Here is a 14,411-nt window from a genome sequence, read left to right on the forward strand (position 1 = left end):
AGGCTGAACTTGAGCTCACTGCTGTTTCCCCCTCTTTTTGCTAGGGGCCACTATAGAGTTGTCTACATTACCCCAGAGTTCTGTTCGGGGAACTTGCCATGGCTTGAGGAACTTGACAGAACAATTGGTAAGTGGGAATAGTTGATAGTGTATTAAAAAAATTCAGAAGAGATTGCTGCTCTTGGAATTGATAGGAGTTTTATCTACAGCGGTACCTCAGGTTACATACGCTTCAGGTTACAGACTCCGCTAACGCAGAAATAGTACCTTGGGTTAAGAACTTTGCTTCAGGATGAGGACAGAAATCGCCTGGCGGCGCAGCAGCAGCAGCAGCGAGAGACCCCATTAGCTAAAGTGGTGCTTCAGGTTAAGAACAGTTTCAGGTTAAGAACGGACCTCTGGAACAAATTAAGTACGTAACCATAGGTACCACCATATTGGAGTCTAGTTTCTTATAATACACCTATGAGTTTTCACAGAAATAACAACAACAAAAATGTGGTATCAAAAGAATGCTTTTTAGAATGCACATGGGCTCTGTAGGCTGAGTCAATTTTTCTGAAAAGGTGAATTATTATTATTATTATTTTATTATTACCCTGCCCATCTGGCTGGGTTGAAAAACTTCCCTAAACAGGGCTGCCTTCAGATGTCTTCTAAAAGTCAGATAGTTGTTTATTTCCTTGACATTTGATAGGAGGGCGTTCCACAGGGTGGGCGCCACTACCAAGAAGGCCCTCTTCCTGCTTCCCTGTAACCTCACTTCTCGCAGTGAGGGAACTGCCAGAAGCCCCTTGGAGGAGGACCTCAGTGTCTGAGCTGAATGATGGAGGTGGAGATCCTCCTTCAAGTATACTGGGTCAAAGCCATTTAGGACTTTAAAGGTCAGAACCATCACTTCGAATTGTGCTTGAAAACATACTGGGAGCCAATGTAGGTCTTTCAGGACCGGTGTTATATGGTCTTGGCCATATAACTCAAATGTCCAAATATGGCTGGTGACATCCGAAGAGGCCTTCCAGCCTCCAGCAATCATCATTCTAGTCCCCATCAAGGGGAAGGTCCATATGGAGCAGCTTCTTGCCCAGTTGTAAGGATAAGTAGGTTATATATGAAGATTTAGCAACTGGTTGTTTGGTGATTTTCGAGAGGTGGTCAAATACTGGGCCCCAAAAGCTTTCAATGTAAGGACATGGCCACCACATCTGGCGGATAAAGCACTACAGCCTCTCCACCTCAATGGCATAGTCATGTTCTTGTAACTCAGCTGAACCGATGTCAAGTTCCACCCATGAAGGATTTTTGAAGCAGTTGCACAAACCTAAGAAGAGGTTAAGAAGAGGAGGTTAAGGGGTGATATGATAGCCATGTTCAAATATATAAAAGGATGTCACATAGAGGAGGGAGAAAGGTTGTTTTCTGCTGCTCCAGAGAAGCGGACACAGAGCAATGGATCCAAACTACAAGAAAGAAGATTCCACCTAAACATTAGGAAGAACTTCCTGACAGTAAGAGCTGTTCGACAGCGGGATTTGCTGCCAAGGAGTGTGATGGACTCTCCTTCTTTGGAGGTCTTTAAGCAGAGGCTTGACAACCATATGTCAGGAGTGCTCTGATGGTGTTTCCTGCTTGGCAGGGGGTTGGACTCGATGGCCCTTGTGGTCTCTTCCAACTCTATGATTCTATGATTCTAAGACTGAGATGGTTTTAAATGGCGGCTGCCTCAGAATCATAGTGCACTAATCCCCCTATATTCCCCTCCCAGACTGTTTCAATCCTACCAAATTCCCATAGCATGTCATAGAGCAGTAAATTAATTCCCTGTGGCTGAACCAATGGAAGCGTTAGGTTTCAAAGGCTGTTAAAGACCTATCCACACTTTCCCTTTTGGCAATTGCCCTTGCAAAACTATGCAATTGAGCCAAAGATCCCTCTCGGCAGGGAAGGAGGTGATCAGATTTTCACATGACAGTGGTTTCCCATTTTGAAACAAGCCTCTTAGTCTTTTAATGCTCACCCACTTCCAACTTTAGAAATGAGCATATCTTTTCAGACACATGCAGTCTTGATGATTTAGAACTGTATAAAGGAATGGGAACAGATGTTTGCCCCAGCAGCTCCTAACCCTAAAGGTTGATAAAGGATTTTCCAGGGAGAGCATACCAGACAGGAGTGCCTGCCGTCGAGGAAATTGCTGGCTATTCTTCAGTGTATCATTTCAGCGTTATTAACAATTAAGGCACTGGTGTTGCCAGCAAACCGCACAGTATGACCTGAGACTGGGAATCCCCAGCCTCTCTACCTTTGATTTACTGTGTGTTACTCGTTGCCACCTCCCACTCCCACCCCCAGCCGTACTTTCTTATTCCAGTGGCAGAAATCTACCAACTATTTCTGCCATTGTCACAGAGAAGAGGAAGGATTGTCTATAGCCAAAGTCTGGAACAGAAAAGATCTTTGGGAGAACCATTACTACGAAACCTTAATCCCCTTCTTCAAGTCCTAAAAGGAGGGTCAATTTTTCTTCTTCTCATTTGGGGCTAAGTTGTTGATTGTAAGTACTCCAAAATACCTTGGGAAGAGAGCAAGGCCTTAGCTGATAAGGATATTTGGTCTTTCCAGCTGGTGTTGAGACTTGGTTAATTGCAGCTTTGCATAGTTAACTTCAAGGCCAGCTACTGTATGGAATCTGTGATGCCCCTGCTGGCATTCCTGCCTCAGGGTCAGATAAAAAGAGTAAGCTGTTTATCAGAGAAATGACTTATGGCATGTTCTTGGTTGTCCACCTGGGCTCCCCCAGTGTTTACATTGGCTCTGGTCCAGTCAGCCAAGGTTTCTGTTAATTGAAGTCCCTCTTGTCTGTGCTCTGTATTTCTTCGCTTCTGAGAATTGCCGTAAACTTAGTATGGGAAAGGATGTAGGAGTGCGAGGATAAGATAACTTTTTGTAGACCTTGACTTATGAGAGCATTGGGAAAGTTCAGTGGAGAGCACATTTTTCTTTTTCCCTTTCTCTTCTCCAAAATACCAACATAAGTTTGTAATTAGGTTGTAGGGTTTTATTTCTGCCAAGTGACAGCTGCTGCTTCTTTTTTAACTTTAGTAAAGAGGTGGCTAGCCTGTTGGACTAAGGGATGCGTGTGGCGCTGTAGGTTAAACCACAGAGCCTAGGACTTGCCGATCAGAAGGTCAGCAGTTCGAATCCCCGTGACGGGGTGAGCTCCCATTGCTCAGTCCCAGCTCCTGCCAACCTAGCAGTTTGAAAGCACATCAAAGTGCAAGTAGATAAATAGGTACTGCTCCGGCGGGAAGGTAAATGGCATTTCCGTGCGCTGCTCTGGTTCGCCAGAAGCGGCTCAGTCATGCTGGCCACATGACCCGGAAGCTGTACGCCGGCTCCCTCAACCAATAAAGCGAGATGAGCGTCGCAACCCCAGAGTCGGTCACAACTGGACCTAATGGTCAGGGGTCCCTTTACCTTTAACCCATTGGACTACCTGTTGGGAGTAGTTGGAGTTCAATGACATCTGGAGGTCCACAGGTTAATTTGAGGTTCCAATCAGCATTAAAGCTTACTAGAATAATTTTTGGCATAAATGTTAACTGGGTCGTCTAATCAGGGTTGAAGTTTGCTCATTAGCAACCCAGTTGCCCTACTGTAGACAAACAGAAATCTAGGCAGGAGTTTAAAGGCAGACACAGAGGTTTTATTATACTAATTCAACCAGATCCATGCCTTTCTGAACATCAGCTGGGCTACAAGTGCAGCTTTCTTCTGAGTAGACATCGGATCTGGAAGCCTCCTTGCAGCAGGGCAAGCACTTCTCTACTGGTTCATTGTCTTTCACGGGGTCCACCTTTGTCTTAGCTATACAGTGGTACCTTGGGTCACAAACACTTCGGGTTACAGACTCCACTAACCTGGAAGTAGTGCCTTGGGTTAAGAACTTTGCCCCAGGATAGAACAGAAACCAAGTGCCGGCAGTGCGGCAGCAGCGGGAGGCCCCATTAGCTAAAGTGCTGCTTCAGGTTAAGAATGGTTTCAGGGTAAGAACAGACCTCTGGAACGAATTAAGTACTTAACCCGAGGTACCACCGTAGAGGTCCAGGAAAGAATCTGATCCATGGGGCATGTAGAGGTTTGCGCCAGATGAAGTGTCTGTAAGACTGGATTACAGTGGTACCTCGGGTTACATACGCTTCAGGTTACAGACTCCGCTAACCCAGAAATATTACCTCAGGTTAAGAACTTTGCTTCAGGATGAGAACAGAAATCGTGCTCTTGCGGCGCAGCGGCAGCAGGAGGCCCCATTAGCTAAAGTGGTGCTTCAGGTTAAGAACAACTTCAGGTTAAGAACAGACCTCCGGAACGAATTAAGTACTTAACCCGAGGTACCACTGTAGTTGGGCTGCTTTAATGGGTTCTTTAGGTGTGTCAGGGCTTACTGCAGCATCCTAGGCCTCTTCCTCAGATGAGGTATACCCAGAGGTCTGGGTCACTCTGCCTTCTGACATCTAATAATTCAATGTAGATCACTTGCATAAGTGGTTAAATTTGCAAAATGTATATACCAATTGGCTCTGAAATCTATACTGTCGTAAGTGCTCTGTAACCACATAATCGGGCCTGTCTTAACTCATCTTAGGCATCACCCTGATAGCTGTTGATGAAGCTCACTGTATTTCTGAATGGGGACATGACTTCAGGAATTCTTTCAGGTCTTTGGGGTTGTTGAAGAAACATCTTCCTAAGGTACAGTATAGTCATTGCAAGAAATTTTTGTGATTTAATTTTTGTGAACATAGATCAACTTTAACAAAACAAATGTTTGATCTCTGTGCGCTGTGTATAGTTGTTGATCATTCCTTGTGTTTTCGTTTTGGATGGGCAACTTGCTACATCAGGCATAGGCAACCGTCCAGATGTTTTGGGACTACAATTCCCATCATCCCTGACCACTGGTCCTGTTAGCTAGGGATCATGGGAGTTGTAGGCCAAAAACATCTGGAGGGCCGAGGTTGCCTATGCCTGCACTACATACTCTTCCCTTTGTGATTACACATTAATGTGTATACTAGCATAGGCTCAATTCAGAATCATGCCAACCATTAATTATGCTGAAGATGGTTTGAACTTCCAGGTATATTAGCTTTGGTTATCTGCTCTTGTTTTCCAACTACTCGGCACTCTCAGAGGCCGAAGCACTATAAAAATGGAAGAGCAGTAATTGCCACAATCCCCTTTTGCCAATCTGTACTGTAATAAAGGTAAAGGGACCCCTGACCATTAGGTCCAGTCGTGGCCGACTCTGGGGTTGCGGCACTCATCTCGCTTTATTGGCCGAGGGAGCCGGCGTACAGCTTCCGGGTCATGTGGCCAGCATGACTAAGCCGCTTCTGGCAAACCAGAGCAGCGCACGGAAACACTGTTTACCTTCCCGCCGGAGCGGTACCTATTTATCTACTTGCACTCTGACGTGCTTTCGAACTGCTAGGTTGGCAGGAGCAGGGACCGAGCTCACCCCGTTGCGGGGATTCGAACCGCCGACCTTCTGATCAGCAAGTCCTAGGCTCTGTGTTTTAACCCACCGTGGTTTCAAACCTTGGCTCCTGATTCTGGTGTGCTGGCTGCCTGCAAACCATGGTTTGCCAAAACAGACAACAGACTAAATCCTAATTAACCCTGGGCTATAAGAAAAAATTAATGGTCTGCGGAAAGGGGAGCATATGATTCTGTAGCTCACTCCCAGTCTGGAGAGCATTACATGCACATGGACTCTTAAAGGTTGCCTTGCAACCTTTGGGGGGGATGAAGGGTAGTGGTGAGCGGAAGGCCAGAATATGGATCATGATAACCTGTGTGAATGTTCACTGTAACTGCAAATGTTGACATTGAAGGAGAAGGTGATGATGGAGATTTCCTAGATTCCTCCTAGAATTATTCTGGGAAACTTCATCTGACCCTACTGAAAACAATGTGCTTTATTCATGCATATATTTACACTTGCCACACCAATTAGAGTAAATCAAATCAAAGAGTGCCCGCTTATTCTTTATTCCTTAAATTTTGGATTATGGTATAAAAAGAGTTTAATGCTTTGATTTCTTTTTATCCATCACCTTTACATTTTCCAGATTTCTGCTTCTTTTTTCTTTTCAGGTTCCCATTGTTGCGTTAACTGCAACAGCAAGCCCTTCTGTCAGAGAGGACATCATAAACTGTCTGAACCTTAAGACTCCCCAGGTCACATGTACCAGCTTTGACCGGCCTAATTTATACTTAGAAGTAGTGCGGAAAACTGGAAATATCATCGCGGACATACAGCAGTTCCTTGTTAAAAAAGACAAGTTAGTGTGTTTTGTCCTTCCTTCACCCGCAAATTTTGTGTTCCAAGGTTGCCGCTGGAAAGAAACGTTTATAAATATGTATTTAAATTTATTTATTTTTTTAATAAAGGCTCTTCTACTCCAATAACACTTTCAACTTCTGAAATGTGTTGATAGTCCACAACAGTAGATCACTATTTTTCCCCAAGTTTATTATTAGATTAATAGAGCCAGTATTCAAGGAGAAAATCTACAAGAAAGATTTGTCACAAGGCTAACGTATTTTCTTTGTTCGCTCCTTGGCTATCCTAAAGATCTATGTCACACACAGTTGCTTTTTCTTCTTTAAATTCTTAGATTTAGTTATGAGTTTGAAGGTCCCGCTATTGTTTACTGCCCATCAAGGAAGACAACTGAACAGGTAGCTGCAGAGCTGACAAAATTAAACATTGTTTGTGGAACATACCACGCTGGCATGGGAGTCGCAGCAAGGCGAGACATCCACCACAAATTCATGAGAGATGAAATTCAGGTATGAAGGACATGCTGTTTGCTTGTCATAAGAAGCTCTATGGTTGTATTTTGTGGGATATACAGGGGGAAATTAGGAGGAAGCATCATAGTCGCTAAATATGTCCCAAGGTCCCACCTCCCAGATTCCTTTCAATCTCAGCAGCCACAATCCAGCATAAGTTAGCTTGGACTGTGTCCCAGTGACATTAATAAAATTTAAACTGGTTGCAAATAAGGTTGTGATTCCATGCACACTTAACCTTGAATTCAGCAGTACCTCTGACCAGTGCCGGAGGAACCCTTTCCGGCACCTGGGGCGGTACGCCCCGCCCGGTGACGCACACACAACATCCCTACGGAGGCCTCCCTGGGTGCCACTCGGGGGGGGGGGTGTTGACAAGATGGCCTCAGTATGGGTGCCACTCACACGAGTCGGCCATATGGGCTGCCGCTCGTGTGCGGTGGCCCGTACGGTCGCTGTGTGAGCGGCGCCCACACTGACTGCGTGCACCCTCGACTGCTCTACAGCTGGGGGGAGGCAGGGGCCATCTTCTCTCTCTCTCTCTCTCTCTCTCTCTCTCTCTCTCTCTCTCCCACACCCACACCCACACCCACACCCACACACCCACACACACACACCCCAGAGTGGCACCCAGGGCGGCGCACCCCCCACTTCGTAAGCCCCTGCCTCTGACTATACAGTAGTACCTTGGGTTAAGTACCTAATTCGTTCCGGAGGTCCATACTTAACCTGAAACTGTTCTTAACCTGAGGTATCACTTTAGCTAATGGGGCCTCCTGCTGCCGCTGTGCCGCCGGAGCCCAATTTCTGTTCTTATCCTGAAGCAAAGTTCTTAACCTGAAGCACTATTTCTAGGTTAGCGGAGTGTGTAACCTGAAGTGTATGTAACCTGAAGTGTATGTAACCCGAGGTACCACTGTATGTTCATAGGATTTGGCTGCATGGCTTGTTCTATTGCTTTCAACTGGACTTTCAGGTAGTACCTTTTACTGGGCTGTGCCCAATATAGCTCCATTCTGGCCACTTTGATTTCATTGCCTTTAATGAGTGCTTTGCAACTGGAGACATAGCCATAGTACAGTGGTACCTTGCAAGACGAATGCCTCGTAAGACGAAAAACTCGCAAGACGAAAGAGTTTTTCGTTTTTTGAGTTGCTTCGCAAGACGAATTTCCCTATGGGCTTGCTTCGCAAGACGAAAACATCTTGCAAGTTTGATTTTCAATGCATTCCTATGGGAATCCGTGCTTCGCAAGACGAAAAATTCGCAAGACGAAAAAACTTGCAGAATGAATTAATTTCGTCTTGCGAGGTACCACTGTATACTTTGTGTAGCTGGACACATTAAACTGTTGTAAGCACATTGAATTTTTTCCGTGGAATTTTTTTCATGCATATTAAAGTGGAGTTAAAAACTGATATGGTGGTTATTTTTCAGTGTATAGTAGCGACTGTAGCTTTTGGAATGGGCATCAATAAAGCCGACATCCGGACAATTATTCATTATGGAGCGCCAAAGGAAATGGAATCGTACTACCAGGAAATTGGAAGGGCTGGTCGTGATGGGCTTCCTGCCTCTTGCTATGTATTATGGACGCCAGCTGACATGAGTTTCAACAGGTAACCAATGCTACTGGCCTACCATATAGGCACAGTAGCATGGTAAAAGTGAGCCAGAGTGGGTTTGGGGATCATGGTTTCCTCTCTTCTCATGTACTTATAAGGAGGCGTTTGGAAGCTTTTGCTTCTGATTTCAGGGAACAACATTTTAACTTGCCAGCCCAGTCTTAAACTGTTATTGTTTAAAATGTTTGCTGGAGGAGACTCTTGAGAGTCCCATGGACTGCAAGAAGATCAAACCTCTCCATTCTTAAGAAAATCAGCCCTGAGTGCTCACTGGAAGGACAGATCCTGAAGCTGAGACTCCAATACTTTGGCCACCTCGTGAGAAGAGAAGACTCCCTGGAAAAGACCCTGATGCTGGGAAATACGGAGGGCATAAGGAGAAGGGGACGACAGAGGACGAGATGGCTGGACAGTGTTCTCGAAGCTACCAGCATGAGTTTGACCACACTGTGGGAGGCAGTGGAAGACAGGAGTGCCTGGCGTGCTCTGGTCCAGGGGGTCACGAAGAGTCGGACACGACTAAACGACTAAACAACAACAACAACATTTACCCATGGTTTGTCTTAACAAGCCAGTTTCATAACCCAGTGTTTGAATGTAACCTTTTTCAAACAAACCATAGTTAAGATCAACCACGGTTTGTTGGGTTTGGTCAACGCAAAAAGCTCCTGTTGGTTCAAACAATCTTTTATTGTAAATCTTTTTGGATGCCTCTGAGAGTGTGAAACTATATATAAATATAACAAAGAAAGAAAAAAAGGTAAAGGATCCCTGACAGTTAAGTCCAGTCGCAGACGACGGGTTGTGGCGCTCATCTCGCTTTATTGGCAGAGGGAGCCGGCATACAGCTTCCGGGTCACGTGGCCAGCATGACTAAGCCGCTTCTGGCGAAACCAGAGCAGCGCACAGAAACGCTGTTTACCTTCCCGCCGGAGCGGTACCTATTTATCTACTTGCACTTTTTTGGCGTGCTTTCAAGCTGCTAGGTTGGCAGGAGCTGGAACCGAGCAATGGGAGCTCACCCCGTCGCGGGGATTCGAACCGCCGACCTTCTGACCGGCAAGCCCAAGAGGCTCAGTGGTTTAGACCACAGTGCCACCCGTGCTAGCTAACTTTCAAGCAAAAGCTTCTGAACTCCTTCTGATGGGCACAGAAGAACATGGAGCATGCAAGAGCCCAAGGCTCACTGCATCTTGTTCTTGTTACTCTAAACTCTGGTTTAGTGTGATGTCAGAACATGACCATTGAGGTAGTCGGTGGAATTCAGTATAGCATTAAGTGGGATATGCACACGAGGAATGAGGTCTGCTGATCCCCCCCCCTTCATCCCTCACGTGTCCCCTAAACCTGTTCTGGGATTCACCCCCCAACCCCCAGAGCATATTTAGGGAGTGCGTGGGAGGAGGAGAGAGGGGAGTTCTGCTGGGCAAGTGGGCCTAGTTCCACACACACAACACATAGTTGAATCCCACCCAGTGTATGTGAAACACTTTATATGCTTGAGATGTGTTATAAAATTGTGACATCATTGTTTTTAATGTTACTTTGCCCAGTCAGACTGCAGTTTCTGTCTATGGTGTCAGTCTGTTTTATATAGACAGAATACAGTGGTACCTCAGGTTAAGTACTTAATTCGTTCCGGAGGTCCGTTCTCAACCTGAAACTGTTCTTAACCTGAAGCACCACTTTAGCTAATGGGGCCTCCAGCTGCTGCCGGAGCACGATTTCTGTTCTCATCCTGAACCAAAGTTCTTAACCTGAAGCACTATTTCTGGGTTAGCAGAGCCTGTAACCTGAAGCGTATGTAACCTGAAGCGTATGTAACCTGAGGTACCACTGTATCTGCATATAACTAGAGAAATCGTGACAGCATGGCAATATATGGATGATGACAATATGAAATTTCAGTGTGCATTTCCTCGCTCTTCATTTCTTGCTCTGTTTATAGCTATGACCGATTTATATTGCATGAAAAGTATGTGTGTAGGATGTTTGTGCAAATTTTATATTTTCTTGGAAGGTGACAGGGAGATAATGAACGTTTCATCTCTAATTTTCTTCTTCTCTCTCCCACTTTCTTTTTAAGACACCTACTCAGTGAGATACGTAATGATAAATTTCGCCTGTATAAACTGAAGATGATGGCAAAGATTGAGAAATACCTCAGCTTGAATAGCTGCAGAAGAAAGTACGTGTTATACTTTATATTTTAGCAAGTAACAATCAGGAGCTGTCAACACACCTCAATGAAAATCTTTCAAAGTTTTGAAAAGTGCCACTCACATTCTGGTACATTTTTGTATTTGCACCCTGAAGCTCATAATTTGAAAAAAAAAAATATATGCCCGTCTCAGGATGATTCAAGCAAGATAAATTAGCTCCCAGGTGAACCAATTAATGATGGTGATTTCTGCTCATTGTTTTCTTCAATGAATTTAACATGTAAATTCTTGTTCTTTTATTTAATTCCCAATGTTCTCTTGGGTAGAATCATTTTGTCACATTTCGAAGACAAACAACTCCGAAAGGCCTCATCGGGTATCATGGGAACAGAAAAATGTTGTGATAATTGCAGAACCAGGTAAATGTTCCTCCCAAAAGATTAAAGGTTTGGAACTGTCTTCCCACAGCTTATATGACAAGCAGCAATAAGTCTCTAATGGCTCTCTGTTAATGAAGTTTTCTTCAAATGTTGTTACTTTTAGGGTAAACGGTACAAGTTGCCATCCAGCAATTCCTAATCAAAAGCTGACTCGCAGGAATACGGCTTTAGTTTCAAATTTAAAATCCACCCTTAAAAAGCCAAGTAATAAAATTGAAAAGTTCTTCTTTGAATTTATGTCAGAGAACGACTGTGGGCGCTGAGCTCAAGTTGCGAAGGCAAATATTACCATGTTTTTGCTCTATAAGACTCACTTTTTCCCTCCTAAAAAGTAATGGGAAATGTGTGTGCGTCTTATGGAGCGAATGCAGGCTGCACAGCTATCCCAGAAGCCAGAACAGCAAGAGGGATTGCTGCTTTCGCTGCGCAGCAATCCCTCTCGCTGTTCTGGCTTCTGAGATTCAGAATATTTTTTTTCTTGTATTCCTCCTCCATCTCGTGGTCTGGTGCGTCTTATAGAGCGAAAAATACGGTAAATCTTATATCCTAAATTCCTTGACCTAACCAGGGCCTCTTCCATAGTTCATGGTTGGCCAGCCTGCACTGGCAAAGGCCACATCTGGACACTAGTCAGGTGGGCCTGAAGGCCTGGTAATATGACACAAAGACAGGCTTATACTGCTTCTTGTCCGTCCCCCCACACCCCGGCCTTCTGCCGCATGGCCTTAGACTAGAGGCACAACTGCCAGGGATCTTAGGAGAAGGAGCTATGTACTGTACTCTTGTGCACACCCAAGCATCACTAGCTCATACTTCGGACTTGATTTATGGCTGATGTACAATAAAGGTTGGGATGCGGGTGGCGCTGTGGGTTAAACCACAGAGCCTAGGACTTGCCGATCAGAAGGTCGGCAGTTCGAATCCCTGTGACGGGGTGAGCTCCCGTCGCTCAGTCCCTGCTCCTTCCAACCTAGCAGTTTGAAAGCACATCAAAGTGCAAGTAGATAAATAGGTACTGCTCCGGCGGGAAGGTAAACGGCGTTTCCGTGCGCTGCTCTGGTTCGCCAGAAGCGGCTTAGTCATGCTGGCCACATGACCCGGAAGCTGTACACCAGCTCCCTCGGCCAATAAAGCGAGATGAACGCCACAACCCCAGAGTTGGCCATGACTGGACCTAACTGCCAGGGGTCCCTTTATCTTTACCTTTACAATAAAAGGTTGGCCTCCCCTGCCTTGCTTCATGCCTGCGTTTTAATTGCTGTTCTTTCCCCACCCTCCCCAGCCATCCGTATTTATAGTGGAACCTCGGGTTGTGAACGTGATCTATGCCGGAGGCACGTTCGCAACCCACAGCGTTTGCAACCTGTTGTGCTGCGTCTGCCGTACTTCTGCGCATGTGCAAAGTGCGATTTAGTGGTTCTGTGTGAGCGCAGAAACCCGGAAGTAACCCGTTCCAGTACTTCCGGGTTCGGCGCAGTCCGTAACCCAAAAACGCCCAACCCGCAGCATTCGCAACCTGAGCTATGACTGTATAAATAAAATTGTCTAGAGTGGTACCTCGGGTTAAGTACCTAATTCATTCCGGAGGTCCGTTCTTAACCTGAAACTGTTCTTAACCTGAAGCACCACTTTAGCTAATGGGGCCTCCTGCTGCTGCCGTGCCACCAAAGCACGATTTCTGTTCTCATCCTGAAGCAAAGTTCTTAACCTGAAGCACTATTTCTGGCTTAGTGGAGTGTGTAACCTGAAGCGTATCTAACCTGAAGCCTATCTAACCCAAGGTACCACTGTAGTGGTGGAGAAGCTGCACAGAGAGTTGAACCTGTTTGTTTTGCTTTATTTGCTCGGTCATTTAGCTTGAACGGTAGGAATATTATAGTTTTAAGACACAATGCAAACGCTCTAAGGATTCGCATCATGGCAACAGATTGCCCGACCACATGATATTCTGTATCGTACCTTTTCTCACACAAGATCCAGTTCTTGCATGCCCCATTTTGGCAAGTACTTCCACCATCCCTAGAAATCTATGGACTTTACCTCCACCCAGCCCTGTTCTGCAGCAGAATCTGAAGCTTGCCTGGCCATGTGTTCTAAGGCGAGTTGTGGAGAAGGGATGGAAGTTCCTTGTGGAGCAAGGATGACAACGCCTCTGCTCACATCTCCATTGCTGTAGTGATTCCTCTTTTCAAACCCTGTTGGTTCACACCTGAGCCACAGACCTGAGCACTCGTGGCATGCGGGATGTGACGCTGATCATTCCTATGAGGTGATCGGCATTATGATTGGGGGGGGGTGCTTACATTCCAGGAACACAGCTTTATGTACAGAGGTGCTGCATCCATTTCGCTGAGTGCCAGTTAGCGGAGACATGGGAGATTGGGGAAAGCAAGGGCAAACCAGCAGTCAGGGATGATGGGAGTTGTAGTCCAGCAACAGCTGGGCACCCAAGTTTGAGAAACACTGCCTAGAGCAGGCTTCCTCAAACTTGGCCCTCCAGATGTTTTGAGACTACAATTTCCATCATGCCTGACCCCTGGTCCTGTTAACTAGGGATGATGGGAGTTGTAGGCCAAAAACATCTGGAGGGCTGAGTTTGAGGAAGCCTGGCCTAGAGCAAGAAGAAGAAGAAGAGTTTGGACTTGATATCCCGCCTTTCACTCCCCTTAAGGAGTCTCAAAGCGGTTAACATTCTCCTTTCCCTTCCTCCCCCACCAACAAACACTCTGTGAGGTGAGTGGGGCTGAGAGACTTCAGAGAAGTGTGACCAGCCCAAGGTCACCCAGCAGCTGCATGTGGAGGAGCGGGGAATCGAACCCGGTTCCCCAGATTACGAGTCCACCGCTCTTAACCACTAAACCACACTGGCAAGGGCGGTTAACTGGTGACTGGCCCGATATTGCTGGACTACAGTTCCCCTCATGCCTCACCATTGGCTGTACTGATGGGAGTTGCAGACCAGTGACATCTGGAGGGCCACAGGTTCCCCACCAGAATTTGCTCTTTCTGTGTGCTCTCATGGCACACACACGCACACACTTTTTGACCTCTGTTGTCGTTTTATACATATTACACAAACCTTATTTTTGTTCCTGTAGTTTTAGGAACATTCAACATACTCCTGTGGTCAATACAGAAGACAGTTTGCAGGATTTTGGCCGGCAAGCATACCAGTTGATGTCTGCAGTATGTGCCTTAAACGAGAGGTTTGGCATGGGTGTCCCAGTCCTGTTTCTCAGAGGATCTGTAAGTGTTACAGCTTATGGGGTGGTTTGTTAACAGCTCTTTAATCCTCTTGGCTGTCTGTATGTGTAGGAGGGAAG

At 45.9% G+C, this 14,411-nt stretch overlaps 1 protein-coding gene across 1 annotated transcript in view; it reads left to right on the plus strand.

The window, feature by feature from the left end:
* Positions 1-14,411, plus strand: part of WRN (WRN RecQ like helicase) — a 65,135-nt gene that overhangs the window by 24,192 nt on the left and 26,532 nt on the right. Inside the window, exons 16-23 of the mRNA XM_083718369.1 lie at positions 45-127; positions 4,646-4,752; positions 6,160-6,347; positions 6,684-6,858; positions 8,299-8,480; positions 10,573-10,674; positions 10,975-11,067; positions 14,193-14,334. Coding sequence (XP_083574495.1) covers positions 45-127; positions 4,646-4,752; positions 6,160-6,347; positions 6,684-6,858; positions 8,299-8,480; positions 10,573-10,674; positions 10,975-11,067; positions 14,193-14,334 — 1,072 coding nt within the window. The remainder of the gene's footprint in view (positions 1-44; positions 128-4,645; positions 4,753-6,159; positions 6,348-6,683; positions 6,859-8,298; positions 8,481-10,572; positions 10,675-10,974; positions 11,068-14,192; positions 14,335-14,411) is intronic.

This window comes from Podarcis gaigeae (assembly GCF_964106915.1).
Source record: "Podarcis gaigeae genome assembly, chromosome: 17".
In the NCBI taxonomy this organism is placed as follows: domain Eukaryota; kingdom Metazoa; phylum Chordata; class Lepidosauria; order Squamata; family Lacertidae; genus Podarcis; species Podarcis gaigeae.